The 20,915-nt window shown below is 47.2% G+C and overlaps 1 protein-coding gene across 1 annotated transcript in view; it reads left to right on the forward strand.

Moving 5' to 3' along the window:
- NOS1 (nitric oxide synthase 1 (neuronal)) overlaps nucleotides 1–6,163 on the forward strand; it is a 121,936-nt gene extending 115,773 nt beyond the window's left edge. Inside the window, exons 25-28 of the mRNA XM_006865466.1 lie at nucleotides 576–724; nucleotides 2,039–2,233; nucleotides 3,815–3,933; nucleotides 6,122–6,163. Of these exons, the coding sequence (XP_006865528.1) occupies nucleotides 576–724; nucleotides 2,039–2,233; nucleotides 3,815–3,933; nucleotides 6,122–6,137 (479 nt within the window). The 3' untranslated portion in view covers nucleotides 6,138–6,163. The remainder of the gene's footprint in view (nucleotides 1–575; nucleotides 725–2,038; nucleotides 2,234–3,814; nucleotides 3,934–6,121) is intronic.
- Nucleotides 6,164–20,915: the final 14,752 nt, after the last annotated feature.

Below are 20,915 nucleotides of genomic sequence, written 5' to 3' on the forward strand. Positions count from 1 at the left end.
CCTTGTTATTTTAGCTGCAGTAGCTCTAATACTTCATATCAGCAGAACCTTATTAAGTTGTTGTCATTACTGTGTGCTGTAGAGTTCGTTCTGATTCAAAGCGATCAGGTTTCTGAGAGCAGCTAGTGGGTTTGAACCACCGATCCTGCAGTTAACAGTCTAGTGCTTCTCCTTGCATGCCACACTATCATTATTAAATGGGGAACCTGAGGCACAAATAGGTTTAGTACATGGCTCAGTGTCACGTAGAGTTGGGATTTATACCCAGGCAATGTAGCTCCAGACCTGGACTTTTAGCTCAAATCCATGGAGCGGGGACGTAGGGGGACACTAAGGGATATCCAGAGTCTACACAGACTTTACCGACTCCTTTCAGCGTGTGTATGTATGTGTGCATTTGTGTGGGTTGAGTTCTTTGCATGTATGTTTTGTAGACATGTATGTGTATAACCTCCTGCCCCCAAACTTATGTACTCTATCCACATGGCACCTATTGAGATCACAGCACCCCACCCATGGGCACCCCCAAACCAGGTATCAAGGCCATTCCTGATATAAGGTCTTCCTGGCCCTAGGAATGAGTCCGTGCCCCATGGTTCTGGTCTTCGGGTGCCGGCAATCCAAGATAGACCACATCTACAAGGAAGAGACCCTTCAGGCCAAGAACAAGGGGGTCTTCAGAGAACTGTACACAGCCTACTCCCGGGAGCCAGACAAACCAAAGGTAACCCCCGCCTGTTCCCCATCTGTCCACCCCAGCACATCCACTCTCACACAACTCCTACTGGGCACTGTCTTCTGCTTGTCATGTTGGTCCCTGACTCACAGCAAGCCTGTAGACAATAGAACACACCGCTGCCCGATCCCACACCATCCCCTGATCAATTGTGGATCAGACCATTGTGGTCCATAGGTTTTCCAGTGACTGAGTTTTGGAATTAGATCTCCAAGCCTTTCTTCCTAGAGCCCATCCTATTCTAAAAGGTCTGTGAAACCTGTTCTGCCTCCTCACAACACACACACCTCCACTGACAGATGGGTAGTGGCTAAACATGAAATGCATCGGACAGAAATCAAACCCAGGCTCCCTGCATGAAATGTAAGACTCCTGCCTCTGAGCTACCCCTTACCCCTCCTGAAAGCCCTTCCATGAAATTGCTCTGGATTTCAGGAACTGTGGAGCGAAATCTTATCTATTCTTAACTGTTAACAGCTCATCAGCGACATCAACCAAAGTGGAGACAGAAGGAGTAACTCTGGGGAGAGTCAGGGGTCCCAGGAAAGGGGCTAGGACAGGTTGGGGAAGGGTTCGGGGCCAGCACTCAGAGGATTTGGGCAGCAGCTGTTTGCCAATGTTTGAACAAGTGATCCAGGGATGCTGATGTTAGCCTTGTTCATCGGGGTGCCTCCTGGCCAGGCACGTCCCTGGGGCTCTGCTGCCTCACAGCCTCTAGGTCCACCTTGTACGCAGTGTCCACTGCTGGAACCTGACAGCTCCTTATTGATGCTTCCTCTTGAATCCTGCCCTGGGTTTCTTTGGCACCCAGCCTAGAATGCCAGCAGTAATCAAACCCGTAGCTGGAGGCATGTGGGTATTCACACCCCTCAGAGCAACTGATGACTGCTTGGTGGGGAGAGTATTTTGTTAAGTGCCATGGAGTCAGTTCCAACTCCTAGCCACCCTGTATAGAATTTCCAAGGAGCAGCTGGTGGGTTTGAACCTCTGACCTTGCGGTTAGCAGTCCAGTGCTGATCCTACAGTGCCACACCAGGAGAGTATCTGGTAGAAAATGCCCTCTACTTATAGTCTTGCAGAGGATGATTCTGGGGTACACTCTATGTGACTCCCCAGAAGGTCCTTGGCAGAGATGAGCTCTAGTTGCCTGACATGAGAAGCAGCTCATGTACACCCCTTCTTCCTCTCACTGCCCCATCCCCTGGGATCAAGTCACACACTAATCAGGGTCCGGGAGGGGGATGCGAGTAAACACAGGTGGGACCTGCGCCTTCTTATTGCCCCCTACCCCGGCTCCCACAGAAGTATGTACAGGACATCTTGCAAGAACAGCTGGCGGAACCCGTGTACCGAGCCCTAAAGGAGCAAGGGGGGCACATTTATGTCTGCGGGGATGTCACAATGGCTGCAGATGTCCTCAAAGCCATCCAGCGCATCCTGACCCAACAGGGGAAACTAACAGTGGAAGATGCCGGCGTGTTTGTCAGCCGGCTAAGGGTGAGTGGTGAGCCGGCTGCTCTTTGGTTTTCTGGAATCGGGTTTCCTGTTTGGATGGTGTCCCTGCTACCGTTTTCCCACTTACACAGGTGGTTCTAAACCATGGCTGAAAGAGAAGGAAGGGAGGCTGGGGGTGCGGGTGTGAAATGTGGAGATGGGCTTTGGTGTGTCAGAACAGGTGAGAGAGCCGCTGTGTTAACAGGTCAAAGACAATCCTGATCCAATTTTCCTTGCTCAGAACCAAGACACAGGTCTCTCCTGAGCAGTGGTGCAGGTAGCGCACTGCACAAGGGACCTGTCCAAGGGAACAAGCTACCTCAGGCTTGGCTTTCTGGATTGTGCACCCTAGCATGGAACAGTGTCTACCCAGAAGGAAGATGTCTTTCCCTAATTGACGTAACCTAATAGTTCAGTGGCGGCTTGCAAGCAACATCATGGCTATCTGAGCAACTGCCATAAATAGGAAAACTGAAGCCGAGCTCTTCAGAAAGCTCCAGAGTGGTCCCTTTCCTCTCCTTCTTCCTCAACTGAGTGGTGGATAAGCCATTTTGCAGAAGAAGCCCTTGGTCCAAGCTTATGATAAAACCCAGTAAGAAAGGAAATTTCTGGATGAAATACCTGGGTCAAAGGGGAGCTGTGGAACCTCTGTGCACTTGACCTCTTTGGTACAACTCAGAAGACACTTCCATAGCCTTCCAGAATGCTGGAAAGTAACGTGGAAATGCCATGCCAGCCAAGAACAAGCCCGCTAAACAGGTGGATAACTTGCTTCAAAACCTTCAGGACTAAAGAATGTCGGAACTGAACTCTGGGCATCAGTGCGAATGTGTGTTCCCCATCGCTGTACCTCCAGAACTGGAGCTGGCTCCTACTGGATCCCAAGGGTCCCAGGAGGCTCCTGGCTGCTAACCAATGTTTAAACAACTGGTGTAATGGTACCAGGATGTAGACACATTGCCCATGTTTAGGCCTCAGTTCACCGCCCTTTGGGGATATTCTTGACTGCCTGTCTTTCAGTTCTGCTGAAGAAGCACTTCAGAAACCCTCAGATGCCAGAAGTTAAATGTCACCTGGACTGTTTCCTGAGCTTCCATTGGAGGTTCTCCTCATTTCTTATATGTTTGTTTCTGGGCTAAGCTGAACAAAGATACCCATCTTTGGAGGAACTCATGGGTACTCAAGGAGACTCTCCTTGGGGCAGCCAGTGGGGAGAGCTTTCTGAGTGCTAAGCAGATGCTCGGTTGCCTCCCATCTCTACTGATCTCTATGGGCTGTGATGGTGTGTACTATACCCAGCGTTCCTCAGATCTGAACTTGTAGGAAGAAGGAGGAGGGAGGAAAAGGGAGAAGGGTGAGGTGCCCACCTGACCTCATCACTTCTTCTGACCTCAGCAACAACCTAGTGCAAGGTGTCCCTTGTCGTGGAGGACAGAGGTTGTTACGGGAACAGGCTTGGAGATCAAAGGTGCGCCAGGTTACACTGAGTTTCCTTAGGAGCCATTCCAGGACTAGCAAGCTCTGGAATTCTGCATGCTTTTGCCTGACACCTGAGGGCTGTTCCCTGGCTCTTTCTATCCCTAGGATGACAACCGGTACCATGAGGATATTTTCGGGGTCACTCTGCGGACGTATGAAGTGACCAATCGCCTTAGATCTGAGTCCATTGCCTTCATTGAAGAGAGCAAAAAAGATTCAGATGAGTAAGCGGTTCCATTCTATGGGAGAGGGGTGGGCAGAGCCCTTTTGTGAGGTCCGGGTGGGCAGGGATGTACGACTGTTTATTATGGCTTCTTTTTGGCTCCGTGGTTCCTACAATGGTCCCTAGACCTTCAGCAGCTTCAGTGTTACCCACTGACTTGTTAGAAATACAGACTCCCCAACTCCGCCCCAGGCCTAATGACTCAGAAACACCTGTGTGTGCTTTAGGGAGCTGTCCAGGATTCTCTGAGACCTCTGCCAGTGTGGGGTAGGAGCCCTGCTTTGGATGCCTGCCTCCCCTTGGGGTGCCCCCTAGTGGAAGGTTGGCTCTGTCCTTTGGGAAGTTGTACTATTCGTTGTTCCTGGTTTTCAGAGCAAGACTGTCATTACACCCCTCATATGGGGCCTTTTCCAGGGATGCAAATTACAGTTAATAATGCAATTTCTGGCAGTTTGCACTCATCCCCTAGAAGTTTCTGGAAACAGTCTGAATCTCACTATCCAGACCTTACCTTCACTCCCTGACACATCAACCTCCATCATGAATTTGCTGCCAAATGCCCCACCCACCTTGTTATTGTTGTTGTTGTTGTTGTTGTTAGGTACCATCGAGTTGGTACCGACTCATAGCAACCCTGTGTACACAGAAACACTGCCCAGTCCTGGGCCAACCTCACAATCGCTGTATACCTGAGTCATTGCTGCCACTGACTATGCCAATTCATCTCGTTGGGGGTCTTCCTCTTTTTCTCTTACCCTCCACTTTACCAATCATGATATCCTCCTCCAGGGACTGGTCCCTCCTGATACTATGTCCAAAGTATGAGAGATGAAGTCTGGCCATCCTGGCTTCCATGGAGCACTCTGGCTGTACTTTTCTTTTGGCATGGTACTTTTAATATTCTCCTGCAAAACTGTAACTCAAATGAATCAGTACTCCTACGGTCTTCTTGATTCACTGTCCAACTTACTCATGCATATGAGGTTATTGAAAATACCATGGCTGGGGTCAGTCACACCTTAGTCCTCAAATTGACATCTTTGCTCTTCAGCTAAGATGCAGCAGATTTGCCTAATACAATACGTCCTTTGATCACTTGACTGCTCTCAAGCACCTTAGTCCCACAGAATGCTTCCAAACCACAGTCGTGTGCCCTGTAAATTAAATAAGGTAGGACGTTAGCTGCATCTAAGAAGCCCTGTAACCACAGGGTTGGCCGTTCAAACCCATCAGCCACTCCCTGGGGAAAAGATATAGCTATCTGCTCCCATAAAGATTCGCAGTCTCAGAAAACACATGTCCATCTCAGCATGTGTAGCAGTTCAGTGTTGTCCTATGAGGTCACTATGAGCCGGAATCGACTCGTAGGGGTGGGTTTGCTTTTTGGTTTCAGTTGTCTCTAAGCTTCATACCCTAGGGCACACACTTTATTTCTTAAATTCAGCACCTTTACTTTGCTCCCTTTAAGACGACCCAACCTAAGCCAGTCCTATTTGCAGTTCACCATAGCCTCATGTGTCATAGAGTAGAAATGTTTCATGGGTTGTTCTTGGCTGCAGCGTTTACGGAAGCAAATCACCACACCTTTCTCCTGGGGTTCCACTTGATGGATTTGAGCCTACAGCCTACTAGTTAGCAGCTGAGCACGAGCCACATGGCCCACCCAGGGATCTAGAGACAGCACTGTTGTTGTTGTTATTGTTAAGTGCCGTTGAGTAGTAGGGTTTCCAAGGAGCAGCTGGTAAGCTTGAATTGACAACTTAGAGGTTCACACCAACTTTGCAGTCCAACGCGTTAACCCACAACACCACATCAAGACTACATTAAGACAACATGGCAGCCTCAAAAATCCTTTTGTGCCCTGGGGATTCAAATCATTGCCTTTCAGATGGCAGCTTCCTTAGTTATCACAAAGCACCTTTGGCTGCCCCTCTTCCCTGTCAGCTGTGTTGGTGAACAACCATCCATTCATTCACTCACTCACTCACTCACTCACTCACTCACTCACTCACTCACTCACTCACTCACTTGACAAGATCAGCCCCGACTGTGTATCAGATCCTATCCAAGACACTGGGACTTGAATGAGGAAATGAAACCCTGAACTCCAAGTTGAATGAGTCTCTTTAAGGAGCCTGAACAGCCTTGCTCTGGCCCTACTAATTCCCTCCCTGCCTCTTCTCTGACAGGGTGTTCAGCTCCTAACTGGATCCCTCTTGCCCAGACGAATGGCAGGTGGGCCCCCTGATGCTGTAGCCAGGGAGGCTGAGGTTTTGTAAGCGTGGACACTGCTGAATCTTTTCTATGGGACTCCACGTGACCTCGCTGCACCTGGCATCCTGTGACCGCATCCTGGTCCCCCACCTCTGGGCTCCCACCCTCCATGGTTTCCTGGGCCCTCTTCATTTTTCTCCTTGAGTTCTCCTGCCGCAATGCACTGGCTTTATAATCCACAGTGGCTCTTACAAAACTCTGTCCCCACTCCCTACCCGTCCTCCTGACAAGGGCGTATCATGTTATGCTCTGGGGTCTCCAGAGTTTCCTGAGCCTGCCCCGAAGCATCTCCTTTTGTATGAAGATGTGTTGGTCGTGTGTGTGAGTGTCGCGGGCCTGGGTCTCCATCTGTCCTTTTGCAAATGTATTGCCAACAGACCCTCAGTGCCGAGGAACCTGCCCCTGGCCTGAGTTAAGTCTTTATGTGTCTTAGTTGAGGATCTTTGCAAGTGTCTCTAATTGTCCTGATGGTAACGGGCCCACAGAGAGGGTGATCATTACGAGAAACTCTACAGTGAAAGAGAAACCGCAGATGCATTTCGATGTTGATACCAGCCCTCAAAGCCCTGGAAAGATAACCATCTAATGCACCACACACTCCAGCCATGGTCTCTGAATTCAGTCTTACCCACAAAGCCCAGAAGTAGCAGTATCTAAGGGAGCTTGTTAGAAATAAGTATCTTCCCATCTTTGCCACCAGTCTCCCATGTGACTTTGGACAAGTCTCTTCTCAGTTTCTCTTACTCATAACAGTGTGAAGCTAAAGAGTATAAATGGGCTAAACTTTGAATGTTCTGGAGACTAGAAACATCGAAGATAATTACCAACAAACCACTGTGGATTGTTGTTCCCCAAGACGGAGCTCCTTTCTTCACCTTTGGGGAGAAAGGCAGGGAGAAACATGTTGGTGAGGGATGGTGGAGTGAGATACCACAGTGCCACTTCTCTGAGAATTAAGATCCACAGTGAGAAGGACCGGGCCCAGCCTCCTAGCCTTCTAAATGTGGTCCCCAGGTATTTTTACACAGCCAGAAGAATTCTGACAAAGAAGTTATCCTTGACTCTGATGAAGAACGGACAGCCGAGTTGTTGGGGGCATTGGGGCCAGTGCGGTTTCTCCCTTCAAAGTAGCCGCTGAAGTCACCATCCTCCTAGTAACCATAGTAACAGCCCTGTGCCACACCTAAGTACTAAAACTTAGTATCAGACAGCTCCCAGAGACAGGAAAGAAATTTCAGTGACCCCCAGTTTCAGAGGCTCTGCTCTAGGCCACCAGGGATAGAAGGGGACCCTTCAACGTTCAGCCCACCCTATGTGTTTTGCTATCCTAGAATAACTCTTTCCCCTTATCTGAGGGAGCTTCAAAACACTTGTGGGAAAATTTCATTATCTTTCAATTCCATTTTTCGACACACCTTTTGAAGCCCCCTTGTATACTGTGCAAGATGCAACAGTTAAGCTGTTAGCTAAAAGGTTAGCGGTTCAAATCCACGCAGCGACCATTCAAGAGAAAGACCATAGAGATTACAGCCTAGGAAAAACCCTGCGAGGCAGTTTTACTGTCACATGGGGTCGCTATGAGCACAAAATCGACCTGATGGCACCTAACAGCAGGAGCAGCCCTGGTCCTCTTTGAAAGGGGCCTTGTAGCCAAAGACTGCGGAAGAGACAGCCCACCTCCAAACCTTAGAGTTCAAGGGCAGACATTGTCCTGTGTATCTCCCCTCAGCCACCAACACATGCAGTTTGGTTCTGCGCCAGTCCTAATCCTTCCTGCCCCTAATCACATCTCCTCCTGCTCTGTCTTCTATAAACACAGAGACCAAATGCTCAGCCTCCTCCAGCCGGCCCTTCCCACTATGGAGAGGAACCTCGTAAACGTCTTCTTTCCCACAAACACGCTTCCTCCAGCCCCTAGGAGCTGTCTCCCAGGGACTTTTGTTGCCATTCCTTTGAACATATTGAGATTCCTCCAAAGACTTCACTAGCTCTGAATGTCCTGTGTCCAGCCTCCTTCAGAGAGGAACTGGCCCATGCTCCCCTTTCCAAATCGAGCTTTCACATCACAGAGTATGTATGTATGAGCACTTCATTAGGCCAGGTACCTTTTTTTGCCCTGGTGGGGCTCTACCCTGGGGTTAGGGTATTTGAACCCAAGGTCAGCAGTTCAGACTCAGCCAGCTGCTCCACAGGAGAAAGATGAGACTGTCTGCTCTGTAAAGACTTATGGTCTTGGAAGTCCTGTGCAGTCTCTATGAGTCACAATTGACTCGATTCCAGTCAGTTTGGTTTTCCAGTTCCCTAGCCTTTTTGGTAACAAGCAGGCAGATAAGAATATCATCTCTATCTCTCTCTCTTTTTTTTTTTAAGGAGTCCAAAAAATGATTATATAACCAAGATTCATCTTTGTCTTCAAGAATTTTTTTTTTTTTTTTTTTACGTTAACACCTTCCTAACCCCTGGCTAGAAGATGAGAGATTCGGTCTGCTGTTTTCTCTCATGTGCCAGAATGCCTGATAGCAGAAAGCCTCCCTGTAAGCAGTAACTGAAGGAGACTTAGAGAACCTGGATCCAGAATAGGTAAATGCTCCCCTCTTGTGGTAGATTGTAGTTAGGGACCCTGTATAGGGTTTCCAACGAGTGCCTTGTAGGTTGGTTGCAACCCTTGACCTGCGCTCTGTAGAACTTGCAGTGGCTGATTTTTTTTTGCCAGGCCCGTCTTCCAAGATGCCTCTGAGTGAACTAAAACCTCTACAAAGGTATGCTAAAGATGGTTTCACAGTAAGAGCGCAAACAGATTTGGTAGGCCGTTTTGCCGGGCCATAGCTCCCTCTCCATCTTGAACTGACGTGATCTTGTCATGGATAGTTGGACCAGGAGGAACGAGACATCCCGTGAGACAGTAAACACTGTACACCAGTCTGAGTCCAGTTCCTGGAATTCCGAGGCCATTTGTTGTATAAGAACTGACATGGTTAGGCTCCCTGGGAGAAAGAGGAGCTGTTTTAGCTTCCGGGCCATGAGACAGCCAGGTGTCTTTCTTGGCTGGGAAGGCTTCAGACACTCCAGGTGGAGCTTTGGAAGCCAACTTGAGCCCACGTCCTCACCTGGCCCCTGTTTATGTGATGGAAGTGGCGTGTCAAGGAATTTAGACTTTAGCCAATGGCTGTAGGGAATCCTCAGAGTGTTTTTCAAAAGGGAAAATTAAGGCAATTGGAGTTATACTTTGGAAAGAATGTTCTGGAGACAACACAGAGCATGCGGATGGTTGGCCAGGTAAGCTGGTGTGGGTTATTGCAGTAGCCAGTGCTTGAATGAGAGTTGTTGTTAAGTGCCATTGAATCGGTTACAACTCATAGCGACCCTGTATAGGGTTTCTGAGGAGCAGCTGGTGGGTTTGTACCGCCAACCTTGCAGTTAGCAGTCCAGTGCTTATCCTACAGTACCACACCAGGAGTCCATGAATGAAGGAAGAGGCAGTATAAAGACAGTGCAGAGGTTAAATCAGTAGGAACTGGTAGTCCGTCTTCTAAGCAGGGTGAGGATGGGAACCCATAAAAAAATGTTTCCGGGGGAAAACGTTGGCGTGCTGATATGAAAGCTTCTCCCTGAGACATCAGGTGAATGCATCCGTGGTCCAACCATGCCCAGGTGCCAGGAGAGAAAACTGGTCCCGGGCCAATGGATGCTGACCTAAGAACCACAGGTTTCCTTGCCAACTCAATAGCCATCTGCTTCTGGCTTCCAAAGGGGCCAAGTTTTGTCTTATGGTTCGCTAGAGAAACAGAACCAACGACTGATGTATATATACAGAGAGACGAATTCACTTCAAAGGGATTGGTTTACATAATGTAAGGGCTGGCAAGTCCAAAATCCACAGATCAGGTGAGGAGAGTGAAGAGTTAGCCTTGTGTGGTGGTGCAAATGATAACACTCAGCTGCTAAGCAAAAAGTTGGCAATTGGAATCGACCCAGAGGCTTCTCAGAAGAAAGGCTTGGAAGTCTACTTCTATATAATCAGCCGTTGGAGCACAGTTCAGCTCTGACACACGTGGGGTTGCCGTGAGCTCAACAGCAGTGGGAGAGAGAGTCTGAAGACAGAATACAACCTTGGGGAACACCTGCCTTCTAGCTCTTACAGCCTTCACGCCTGCAACTGATTGGCCGAGGCCCACCCACATGATAGAAAGTGATCTGTTTTCCTTGGGGCCAACTGATTGAATTGCATGTAACTACTTCATAACCGAGGAGCTCTGGTAGCGTAGTGGTTACGAATCTAGCTGTGAACCACAAAGGTCAGCAGTTTGAAACTACCAGCTGTTCCGCGGAAAAAAGATGAGGCGTTCTGCTCCCGTAAAGATGTACAGCCTCAGAAACCCTGTACAGGATCGCTATGAGTCGGAATCGACTCCACGGCACATAACCACCACTTCATAACCTCATCTAGACTAGTATTGGAGCAAACCATCGGGTGCCATAGCCTAATCAAGTTGATATATAAAATTAACATCACAGTGCCAATACAGGTGAGAGGTTTTCTGACCCAGATCACAGGGCAGATGGATCCTTTCAGGGTGGGCAAGCCAAGTCTGGGCCTCTTCGCCCCTCCAGTATCATACCAGGTCCCCACATGGCATTTTGATTTAGCCATTAGGAAAACCCTGGATGTGTTGATACTTTTTGTTCAGGGCATACTTACTCCTGGTTTGATCTCCGTGGCGCCAGAACCCCAACATGTCACCCTGCCCCACCCTACCCTCAAAACCCTCTGTCTGAATCTGCAAGTTATTCTAAGACTGACCACAGGTGACAAGGTAGAAGATTTCTAATCTGGGCACCCTATATAATCCACCCACATTGTTGGGTTTCCAGTATTGTGACGTCCCATGGATTCAAGGATTAAAGAGCAAGATCTGGGATGGATCAGAAAGGCTAAGGTGGGTTCCCTCTGAACCCCCACTCAACAGAGATGGTCCCCAGATGGTTACATGCTGTCTCATGCCCACCCCAATCTTGGGTCTCTGCCTAGTGGCGAAAGGATAGAGAAGAAAAGATGTCTTTCTCTAGACTAGTATGGCCCAGACCTAGAGTTCTAGGTATACATTCATCCCTGGAAGACAGAGTCTGTTTTGAGTCTATATTCTATTTATACTGTGAAAGCCACATGCAAAATGCAGTCACTTTTTTGATCAGGAGGTGATATTATGCCATGGTGTGTTTATGAATTGAATGTGTTCATAATGCTGAATGTCTCAATAGTTGTGAAAAAGCAAATGGTGACTGCCTGGCCAAGAAAAAGAGCCAGCTACTAATGAAGTGGTCTAGGCGGGCAGGAACTTACCCCACTGATGGCTGCTTCCCATACGTCAGCTCCTCAACTCCAGGAGTCTCTGGGCCAGGCTGCCTCACTTGCCACACGATCGACATTTTGCTGGAGAGATCTTGGTCGTGGGCAGCTGTCCTGTGTTCAGCAGCATCCCTGGCCTCTGACCCTAGATGCCAGTAGCATCATCCCAGTCATGACTTAACAAAAGTGTCTCCTGACATTGCCCAAAAGTGTCCCCTGAGGCCCACTGCTCTTGGACTTCAGAAGAACACAATCTCTACTGGCTGCTCCAGCCTTCTCCTCACAGGTCACCTGGAAGAAGCTAACAGAGCATTTCTTCTTAGCCCAGTGGTTTTACTTCCATTCATGACTGCTGAGCTGAGATGCAAAGGAATTACTGCGGGGCGGACTGCGGAACAGTGTGGTCACACAGACTCACTCGCAAGTCAGAAGGGTGAACCGCTTCTGTGCCAATAAGGTTCTATGTTCTCCGTGCCCCACCTCATGAAGACCCCCAAGTCCCAGCACCCTGGCGCCGGGTCTACCTGCCCCTCAGGTGCCCTCCACTCCACCTTCACTGTTTTTGTTCTTGCTGTGCTCTTGTGATCATGTGACCCACTCCAGGCTCAGCAGGAAAGCTGAGAGTGATTGTTCTATGAGCATTGCACCACAGACTTTCACCCTGGGACTTGGGGAGGCAGGGAGGTGGGCAGAGTGGATATTGTAGCTGTCAGGAACTCGGGCTTCCCCTACCTCTGAGCTCTCGATGCTTCTAAGTCTCTGCCAAGTGTCCCCTACGTGCCAGCGCCTCCCGCCAAGGACTGACACCCACCCCACGCTGTCTGCGAGGTTGTCCAGGCTGTGTCCGCCGCATGCTCTTCCTCCGTATCGTTCTCATCTTCTAATTTTATGGAATTCACCAAAAGTCTACTTATGCCTGTTTGCATTATGGTTACAATATTAAAAAATGGACTCTACTTGACTGGTTGTGACCTTTTGTATGATTGGCTTGGAATGACTTGCCCCTTTGCCCACTGTCTTGGGTTGGGTTCCCCCCAGGAAACTTCCCTGGGAGATGGTTGTTTGAAGCCAAGTTATGGCTAAAGAGCATGTTCACTAGAATCTGTTCGATAACTTTATTGCTGGGTTTCTTGGAACTCTTCAAGACCACTTACCATTGAGGTGCTCATTTTAAAAGTGGACTCCTGGGTCTCTTCACAGAGCTGCCCCTTAACACTGAGAACCTGCAGTTTTAACCAGCTTTTCAAGTAGTTTGTATACTCACTGGAATTTTGATAGCCCAGCCTTGATTTCACATATATTTGCATCCTAACTAAGGTGGCTGCTGTTGCTTGGCAACCACATGAAACAAATCCAAGTTTGTACCAGAACAGGATCTTCCCAAATGCAAACCCGAAGGACAAGGGGGTGAAATGGTGGCAAGGGGAATAAAAGGAATTTTAAGTCACTGTAGTCAGCATTAGGAGCCCCTGGTGGCACAGTGGGTTAAGTGTCAGACTACTAACCACAAAAGCAGTGGTTCAAACCCACCAGCCACTCCAATGGAGAAAAATGAGGCAGTTTGCTACTATAAAGATTTAGTCTCAGAATCCCTATGAGGCAGTTCTACCCCATCCTAGAGGATCTTTGTGAGCCAGAATCAAGTCAAGGACAATGGGTCTTAGTGAATTTAGTGAAAGAAAGAACTAGAATTCTTTTCAATAAATTAAAAGCTGAGCTTGTAGCAAGTGAAGGTAATTGTGACGGAGACTTTGTTGGGAGCATGGGTTGGTTCCACATTTCAAAGTGAAGGCAATGTTGACGTAACATTAAAGGGCAAATCAGGAGCCCTGGTGGCTCAGTGGGTTAAGCGTGGTGCTATCAACCTCAAAGTTCATACTTGCCAGTCGTTCCACTCCTGGGGGAAAAAATGAGGCTGTGTGTTCCCGTAAAGAGTACATTACAGTCTCGGAAGCTCTATGGAGCAGGTCTACTCTCTCCTATAGGATTTCTTTGAGTCAGAATCAATTTAATGGCAGTAGGAATGGGAAGTGACAGCAAGTTAGTTTAGAATATGAGCTTCATGGTCTGCTGAACAGTAACCGTTGATAATTTTGTTCACCGTATGGGTGTCAGCTGCCGTTTAACAGAACCCGTTCACGTGATCACACACACACACACACACACACACACAAGAGAACACAAGGCAGCCCAGTCATGCATCACCCCTAGGGATAGTTGCATGTCGGGCCTTTGTGATCCATACGGTTTTCATGGACTAGTCTTTGGAAGTAAATTGCCTGGCCTTCTTTCTAGCCCACCTTGGCCTGGACACTCCACAAAATCACCAAGAAAACAACAGGGAAGTTACCGGGAAGACGAATGTAAAACAACCCACATCACTACAAGGAAAATGCTTTAGTGATGGCCACTGGGGGGGGAAAGAAGGGTAAATTAAGAAAATAGCAGAAGATCTGGGTAATTCGCAAAATAATAATTTTTTTAAAAAACCCTTCAGATCCTTTTTATTATTGTACTTTTTGGGGTGTAGAAAGGAAGGAGGAGACCCCTGGCCTCTGTGTCTTGGTTTTCTTCCTCTTAGCATGGAGTTGATACTAGAAGGTTCAATTCTCTCAGCTCCTTCCAGTTTACAATCCCCAAGAATGTTGAGCCCTCCAAGGAGATGACAAGAGAAAGATGTGATTGTTTGCTTCCATAAAGATTTACAGCCTTGGAAACCGCGTGTGGCTGTTCCATTCTGTTCTATAGGCGCCCTGTCAGTCCAAATGGACTCACTGGCAGCAGGTTTGGGCTTGGGTTTGGAAATGTTGCACTCTAACTCCATTTCTTATCTCAGGGATGTGGTGGGGTTAAAGCATCCACAAAACGCAAGAAAGCCCCTAAGACACAATAAACTCAAGGGAGGGCGGTGTATCTGCAGCATTAACTAAACATTGTGCAGTGAGAAATAGGATCCATTTTGTTTTTTTTAAAGCTGTAAAAAGTGTTGCTAATGAAAGTGCCATCATTAGCAGAAGGCTTCAGGCAAAACCTGTTGGGAGAGAAATACCTGTTCTTCTTCTTCCTTCTGAGCTGTGATGACATTACCTTCCTTGGAAAGGACACATTGCTCCAGACTTGCCCACTAACCATCTCTTTCATGCTGCCTTTGTTCAGAGACATTTGGTACTAGGTAAGACCAGAAGGGAGTCCTGTTGTGTTGCTGTAGGATAAGTGCAGGACCACAAGCTTGGTTTGAACCACAAGGTCAGCAGTTCAAACCCACCAGTCGCTCCTTGGAAACACTATACAGGGTCACTATGAGTCAGAACCAACTCAACAGCAGTTTAATTACGAGAACAATAAGGCAAGTGACCAGAAGGACCAATGACCTCTTACCATCAAATCGACCCTGACTCATAGTGATCCCACGTGTGCCAGAGTAGAACTGTGCTCCGCAGAGTTTTCAATAACTTCCTTCTTAGAAGCACATCAAGACGTTCTTGCAAGGAGCTTCTGGATGGATTTGAACTTCCAACCTTTTGAAGAGCAGCCAAGTTAGCCATTTACACCACTCAGAGACCACTTTGTCTGCATGGCACCCCCACCCCGGGAGTATTTACCTTAAGGGCCTGAAAGCCATCTCTTTGAAATATGCATACCAAGGAAGCTAGAGTCCCTACTTTGCTGTCACCTTGAGAGTTCAGCCTGGGCACTTCCTTCCAAACTGTAACCACAATCTTGTCATAGAGATTTGAGTAATGCTATTACTCTTGCAGACAAGACCCATAGTTAACACAGGTGGGAACCCCAATGACCAGGTGAATTTAAGATAAACTCTAAAAGGATGCCTACAGAAATAGAGGTGATGGCATAGAGAGATAGAGCAACTGAGGACTTCATACCTATGGAAAAAGAAAGGCTGTGTGCCGTGGGGGCAGGAGGCTGGCTTGCAAAATGTACCCTGTGCTCATTTAAACGAATATATTTTCGGTGTGTTTTGTGTACATCAAAAAAAAAAAAAGGGGAATAGAGGCAAATATTGTTAACCGATGTGCATAGAGGGAATTGTTATCATTGCAATGAAACCAAAAACAACTGATTGAGTGCAAAACTGAGTTCTGCCCTGTAGACCATCACTCAGTTCACAATAAAACCGTTTAAACAAAAAAAAAAAAAACGTGCCTAGCAAACAGTGGTAGGAGTATGGTGTGGCGCTGTAGGATAAGCACTGGATTGCTAACTGTAAGGTCGGCAGTTCAAACCCACTAGCCAGTCAGCCAGTCCTCAGAAACCCTACACAGCGCTGCTATGAGTCAGAACCGACTCCACGGCACTTCACAGCAGCAAACAGCATTGTCCGTTCCTCTTACCTGACGACAAGTTCCCGTTAATCGTGAGCTTGGACTTGCTTGGCTGTCTTAAATGGGTGGGATTTCTATGTAATCTCATTAGTGTATTTCCTGTACTGTGCATTTCAATCTGGTGTAATACTTATCCCATAATACAATGGTTCTCTTTCTTTATTATATTTTGGAAGGGATTTTCTGGGTTGGCAGGGGAATTTGTTTTTCACTTTTTCCCAATAGTATCTTGGTCATCTTTGGTTGGGAGGCAGAGGCACAGAAGCAGAGCTGCTTTCTTATCACTGATAACGAAGTAGTGGCCACTCACAAGAAAAGTTGGCCTGTCATCTTTGTAGCTGTGGGACTAAGCTTTGCCCCTGTGTGTTTGGAAACATTGTTTATCAAAGTTTAACAGTTGCTGCTGGGGCTGATTTTCCCATTCTCAGGGACAGTGCAGAAGCTGGAAGACCAATCAGAGCCATAAAGGGAACATAGTTATGGAAACGAATCTGAAAAATATTCCTATTGATCTCTTAGAAAAAAAGAAAATGACTTCCCAGGGGAAACTCAGTCATTTAGTTAACCTCTAGGGGGGCATTTGAGTATGGCTACTGCTCCATAGTATAGTGGTTCCATAGTATAGCTCTGGTAGTGTAGTGGTTACGAATCGGGCTGCGAACCTTAAGGTCAGCGGTTCGAAACTACCAGCCGCTCCGCGGGAGAAAGATGAGGCTTTCTACTCCCGTAAGGATTTACACCCTCGGAAACCCTGTACAGGGTCACTATGGGTCTGAACCGACTCGACAGCACTTAACAACAACAACAACAACTGCTCCATAGCACAATTAGAATGAAACCCAGATTCTTTTCCAGACCTTTGCGGATTCAACAGAAGCAGTATGCGCCATGGTTAAGAGCAAAGAATCTAGAGTCCTTGACCTGATTCCAGTTCCCTTCTGCAAAAATATATGTGACATGTGGTACCAAGCCATTCATCCCCCAACCCTCTCTATTCAGGTGGGTTGGATCAAGAATTCAGACACCCTACTCAGAGTTGCAGAGTTGATAGTAGAGAAGTTGTTATTAAGTACCGTCGAGTCGGTTCTGACTCATAACGACCCTGTATAAGCTTTAAAATCTTTGCAGGAGCAGAAAACCTCATCTTTCTCCTGTAGAGCGACTGGAGGTCTTGAACTGTGGAACTGCAGCTCAAAGTCCAGTGCTTACCATTACAGTTTGGGGTCAGAAGTGCTCAGGGCACAGTTGTTCCCAGACACCGGCTCATAAATGCCCACAGGACACACCACACCATTATAAGCCTTAAGCAGAATAAACCTGGATCTTGCTTCCCCAATTAAGTGCTTTGAGGCACCCCACTCTACAAGCAAGCTTCCTACCCAAAGCCACTCAGCGTTCCTTGCTTTGTGGGCTGGGGAGCCCAATGCTCAGTCTCATCAATGCTCAATCTCATACTCTGGGTTCTTGGTTCTGCTGCTGCTGCTCTGACTGTCCTCTGATGTCACAGTTTTCTGTCCCTGCATCAAGAAAGTTCAGTGCATAAGGCCCAAGAAGTGTTGTACTCTACTTCGAGCTCTTTTCTTTGATGGTAGTGAGATCTCCCCTCCGGCTTCTGAGAAAGATCATTCTATACCCGTGTCCAGTGTCAAGTTTTTACAATGACAATGAATTCTGCTGGCGTCCACAGCTAAATCACGTCACCCTATCCTTATCTTCTCCCACCTTCTCTTACCCAGACCCAGCAGGGCAGAAACATTCTTTGGTTACAGACTATGACTAGAAGAGACATTAGATACTTCATAACACCACACCTTCCTACCTCCTTCTTAGCTGTGTGACCTTGGATATATCCATTACCCAACCTTCTTGTGACTCAGTTTCCTCATCATTGAAATGGGCATGATAATGATAGTACCTGCCTTTGTGATTGCCAGCCATATGGGTGAATCACCCATGATGTCCAGTCCAGTGCCAACAACTCCAGATACCATCCTACTTCATGTGAATGAGAGACTGAGTCAGAAATGCCCAGGAGAGCCCTTCTGCATTCCCTGGCCCACAAAACCATAAACTACTCAATCTGGGGATTACTTGTTACACAGCAATAGTAACTGATGTATATGTATGTTTCAGGTCTGTTGTGACACACGTTTTACAGATGAGGAGTATGGGGCATAGGCAGAGAAGTGAAACTGTTAGGCATTCGGTTATAAAGGGTGAGGGAAAGAAAAATATCAGGATGGCTACAGTTTTGGAAGAAATGGGTGGATGGGTAATCCTTCCCCATGGCAGGAGCCACTGGGAGAGGACAAGGCGGAGTTCTGAGGAAAGAGCCTGGGTTCCCTCTTGGAAAGAGGGATCTTGAGCAGCCCAAAGGGAATGTCAGATGAGCCATTGGCTAAGTGTGTCTATATCTTAGATGTGGGTCTTTAAATTGGGTGTGGATTGTCATTGGAGTTGTAGGCAGGAGAGATAGGCTGAACAGAGTGAACAAGAGGATCTGCAGCTGTTAGAAATGAATCCCGATGTCGCATAAAAGACACTCGGTGAGACTAAATTACCTTGGCAAAGTAAAATTTACTCCTGCAAGAGGGTGCTTGCACATAACTGTACATACACGAACAGGCTAGCGAGCACACCGAGTGGGCAGTCCGCTCAGGTTTTTAATCCCTGACGCAAGTCTCAAGGCTGTGTCTCACCCTATTGGCTAGGGTTTTGACTGCACAATCTATTCCCTTACTCGGTTGGCTAGTTTAAATTCTTAAGGCGCACATTCCTACTTTAGGAAAAGAGGAGAGGGGTCAGTTTTTGCTCCAGGAAGTAGTTTAAGGAAAAAGAAAGTTATAAATTCCTTACTCCAGGAGGTGGTTTAAATAAAAAGAAAGTGACCATAAATTCTTTACTCACTTCAGGAAGTAACCAAAGAAAAAGAGAGAGATCATAAAGCCTTTACTTCAGAAAATAAAAAAGTTACCCGAATATAATAAACAGGATTATAATTTTTTTCCCACATAGCTAAGGCCCAAGAAATGCCGGCTACACATGATGTCTGAGTGAGTTGGGAGGACCATGAGAGGGTGGAGCCATAGACACCAAGCCAAGCCAGTGTTTCCAGAAGGTTCCAGAAGAAGCCGGGTGGAAAACAGACTTAGTTAGTTGTTTCTAGAAGGAGAGCAAGCATAGAGAAACATGCAGTGGATTTAACGATCTAGCTGTTCTCTCAGCTAAGCCAGCCTTTAGAAGAATTAGTAGTAACACTTTTTTCAAATGCTATTGTTGTTTAGTGCCATCAAGTCATTTCTAACTCGGAGTGATCCTGTATGGGGTTTCTGAGGAGCAGCTGGTAAGCTTGAATCACTGACTTGCGGATCAAGCCAACTTTGTAGTACAGCCCATTAACCCACTGTCCCACCTCAAGGACTCTCAAAATGTACTGAGGTTAAATTCACATAAGAAAAAATGAATTATGTTGAAGTGGACAAGTAGGTGGCATTTAGCATATTCACAGTGTTGTGTAACTGCCACCTCTTATCCCATTCCAGAACTTTCCCATTATCTCCAAAATAAAATGTCATGCCCATTTACCAGTTTCTCAGTTTCCTGTAAAAAAAAACTTTGATCAAATCCTTTCCCTGTGTTGTTGTTGTTGTTGTTAAGTGCCATGGAGTTGATTTTGACCCATAGCGACCCTATATAGGGTTTCCGAAGAGCAGCTGGTGAAACTGAACCAAGGACCTTGCGATTCAAACCAACCTTGCAGTCCAGCGCATTACACCACGGCTCCACACCAGGACGCCCACTTTCTGTGTGCCAGGCATGAATGTACTCATTGCATCCTCACAACAGGTCCAGGTGGTAGGCATTATTACACATTGCTTCAAGTTGATTCCAGCTCACAGCTACCTCACGGGACAAAGGAGAACTGTCTTATGGGGGTTCCCAAGGCTGTAATTGCTACAAAAGCAGACTGACACATTTTCCTCCTGCTGAGCAGCTTGTGGGTTTGAACACCAATCCATTTGAACATCAACCACGTACCTAGTCACTGCACCACCAGGCTCAATTTCCTCATCTGTAAAATGCCTTATTAGTAGTAGTCCCATTTCAGAGAGCCCGAGAAAGGCTAAGGAATTTGTTCCGATAGACAACGGCATTCTATGGCTAATTCTTGAGATATGCTATGTATGTGCCAGGTCTGGGCATCCAAAGATGATTCAAACAGACCTGGTCCTGGTCTTCATGCTGTCTACCAAGGATGACCCAGCTGGCACCAGTGGCATAGCTTCCAGTACCAGAGCAACATGCAATCTACCACAGTACGACAAACCGACAGATGTGTGCAATAATGCTAGAGGTTTCTATTTATTTTTAAGGGCAGTAAGGAGCTCTGGTAGCGTAGTGGTTACGAATCGGGCTGCGAACCTTAAGGTCAGCGGTTCGAAACTACCAGCTGCTCTGCGGGAGAAAGATGAGGCTTTCTACTCCTGTAAAGATTTACACCCTCGGAAACCCTATACAGGGTCGCTATGGGTCAGAACCGACTCGATGGCACATAACAACAACAGGGAGTCATAGATATCTTAACCCCATCCATTGAGAGTAACAACAGTTCTACTCTGCAGCTGTCCTGATTCCCAAGTTGGAACACATCATTGGAGTTTCCATGTACTGACAATGCATCATTCTGTATGTGTCCTCCCTAATTGAACTGTCTTACTCACCTGTGTAGCAGTAAAACACACCGCATCAGGCCTGGCATTGAACTAAATTGCGTTACTATTATAATAATATAGGTGTGGGCACTGAGAAAAGTACCCACCTGCACCTGAGTGGTAACTCCTGCCTTGAGGGTTCAAACCCAGATTCTTCCACTTTTTGCCCCTGACTTTGAACTAGTGACCATCTTAATGAGCCTTGTTTTCCCTATCTGTAGAATAGATACAATGAATGTACCTAGCATAATGGTTACGAGTCAGGCTGCGAACCTCAAGGTCAGCAGTTCGAAAGTACCAGCTGTTC

This window comes from Chrysochloris asiatica, unplaced genomic scaffold, assembly GCF_000296735.1.
Source record: "Chrysochloris asiatica unplaced genomic scaffold, ChrAsi1.0 scaffold00078, whole genome shotgun sequence".
In the NCBI taxonomy this organism is placed as follows: domain Eukaryota; kingdom Metazoa; phylum Chordata; class Mammalia; order Afrosoricida; family Chrysochloridae; genus Chrysochloris; species Chrysochloris asiatica.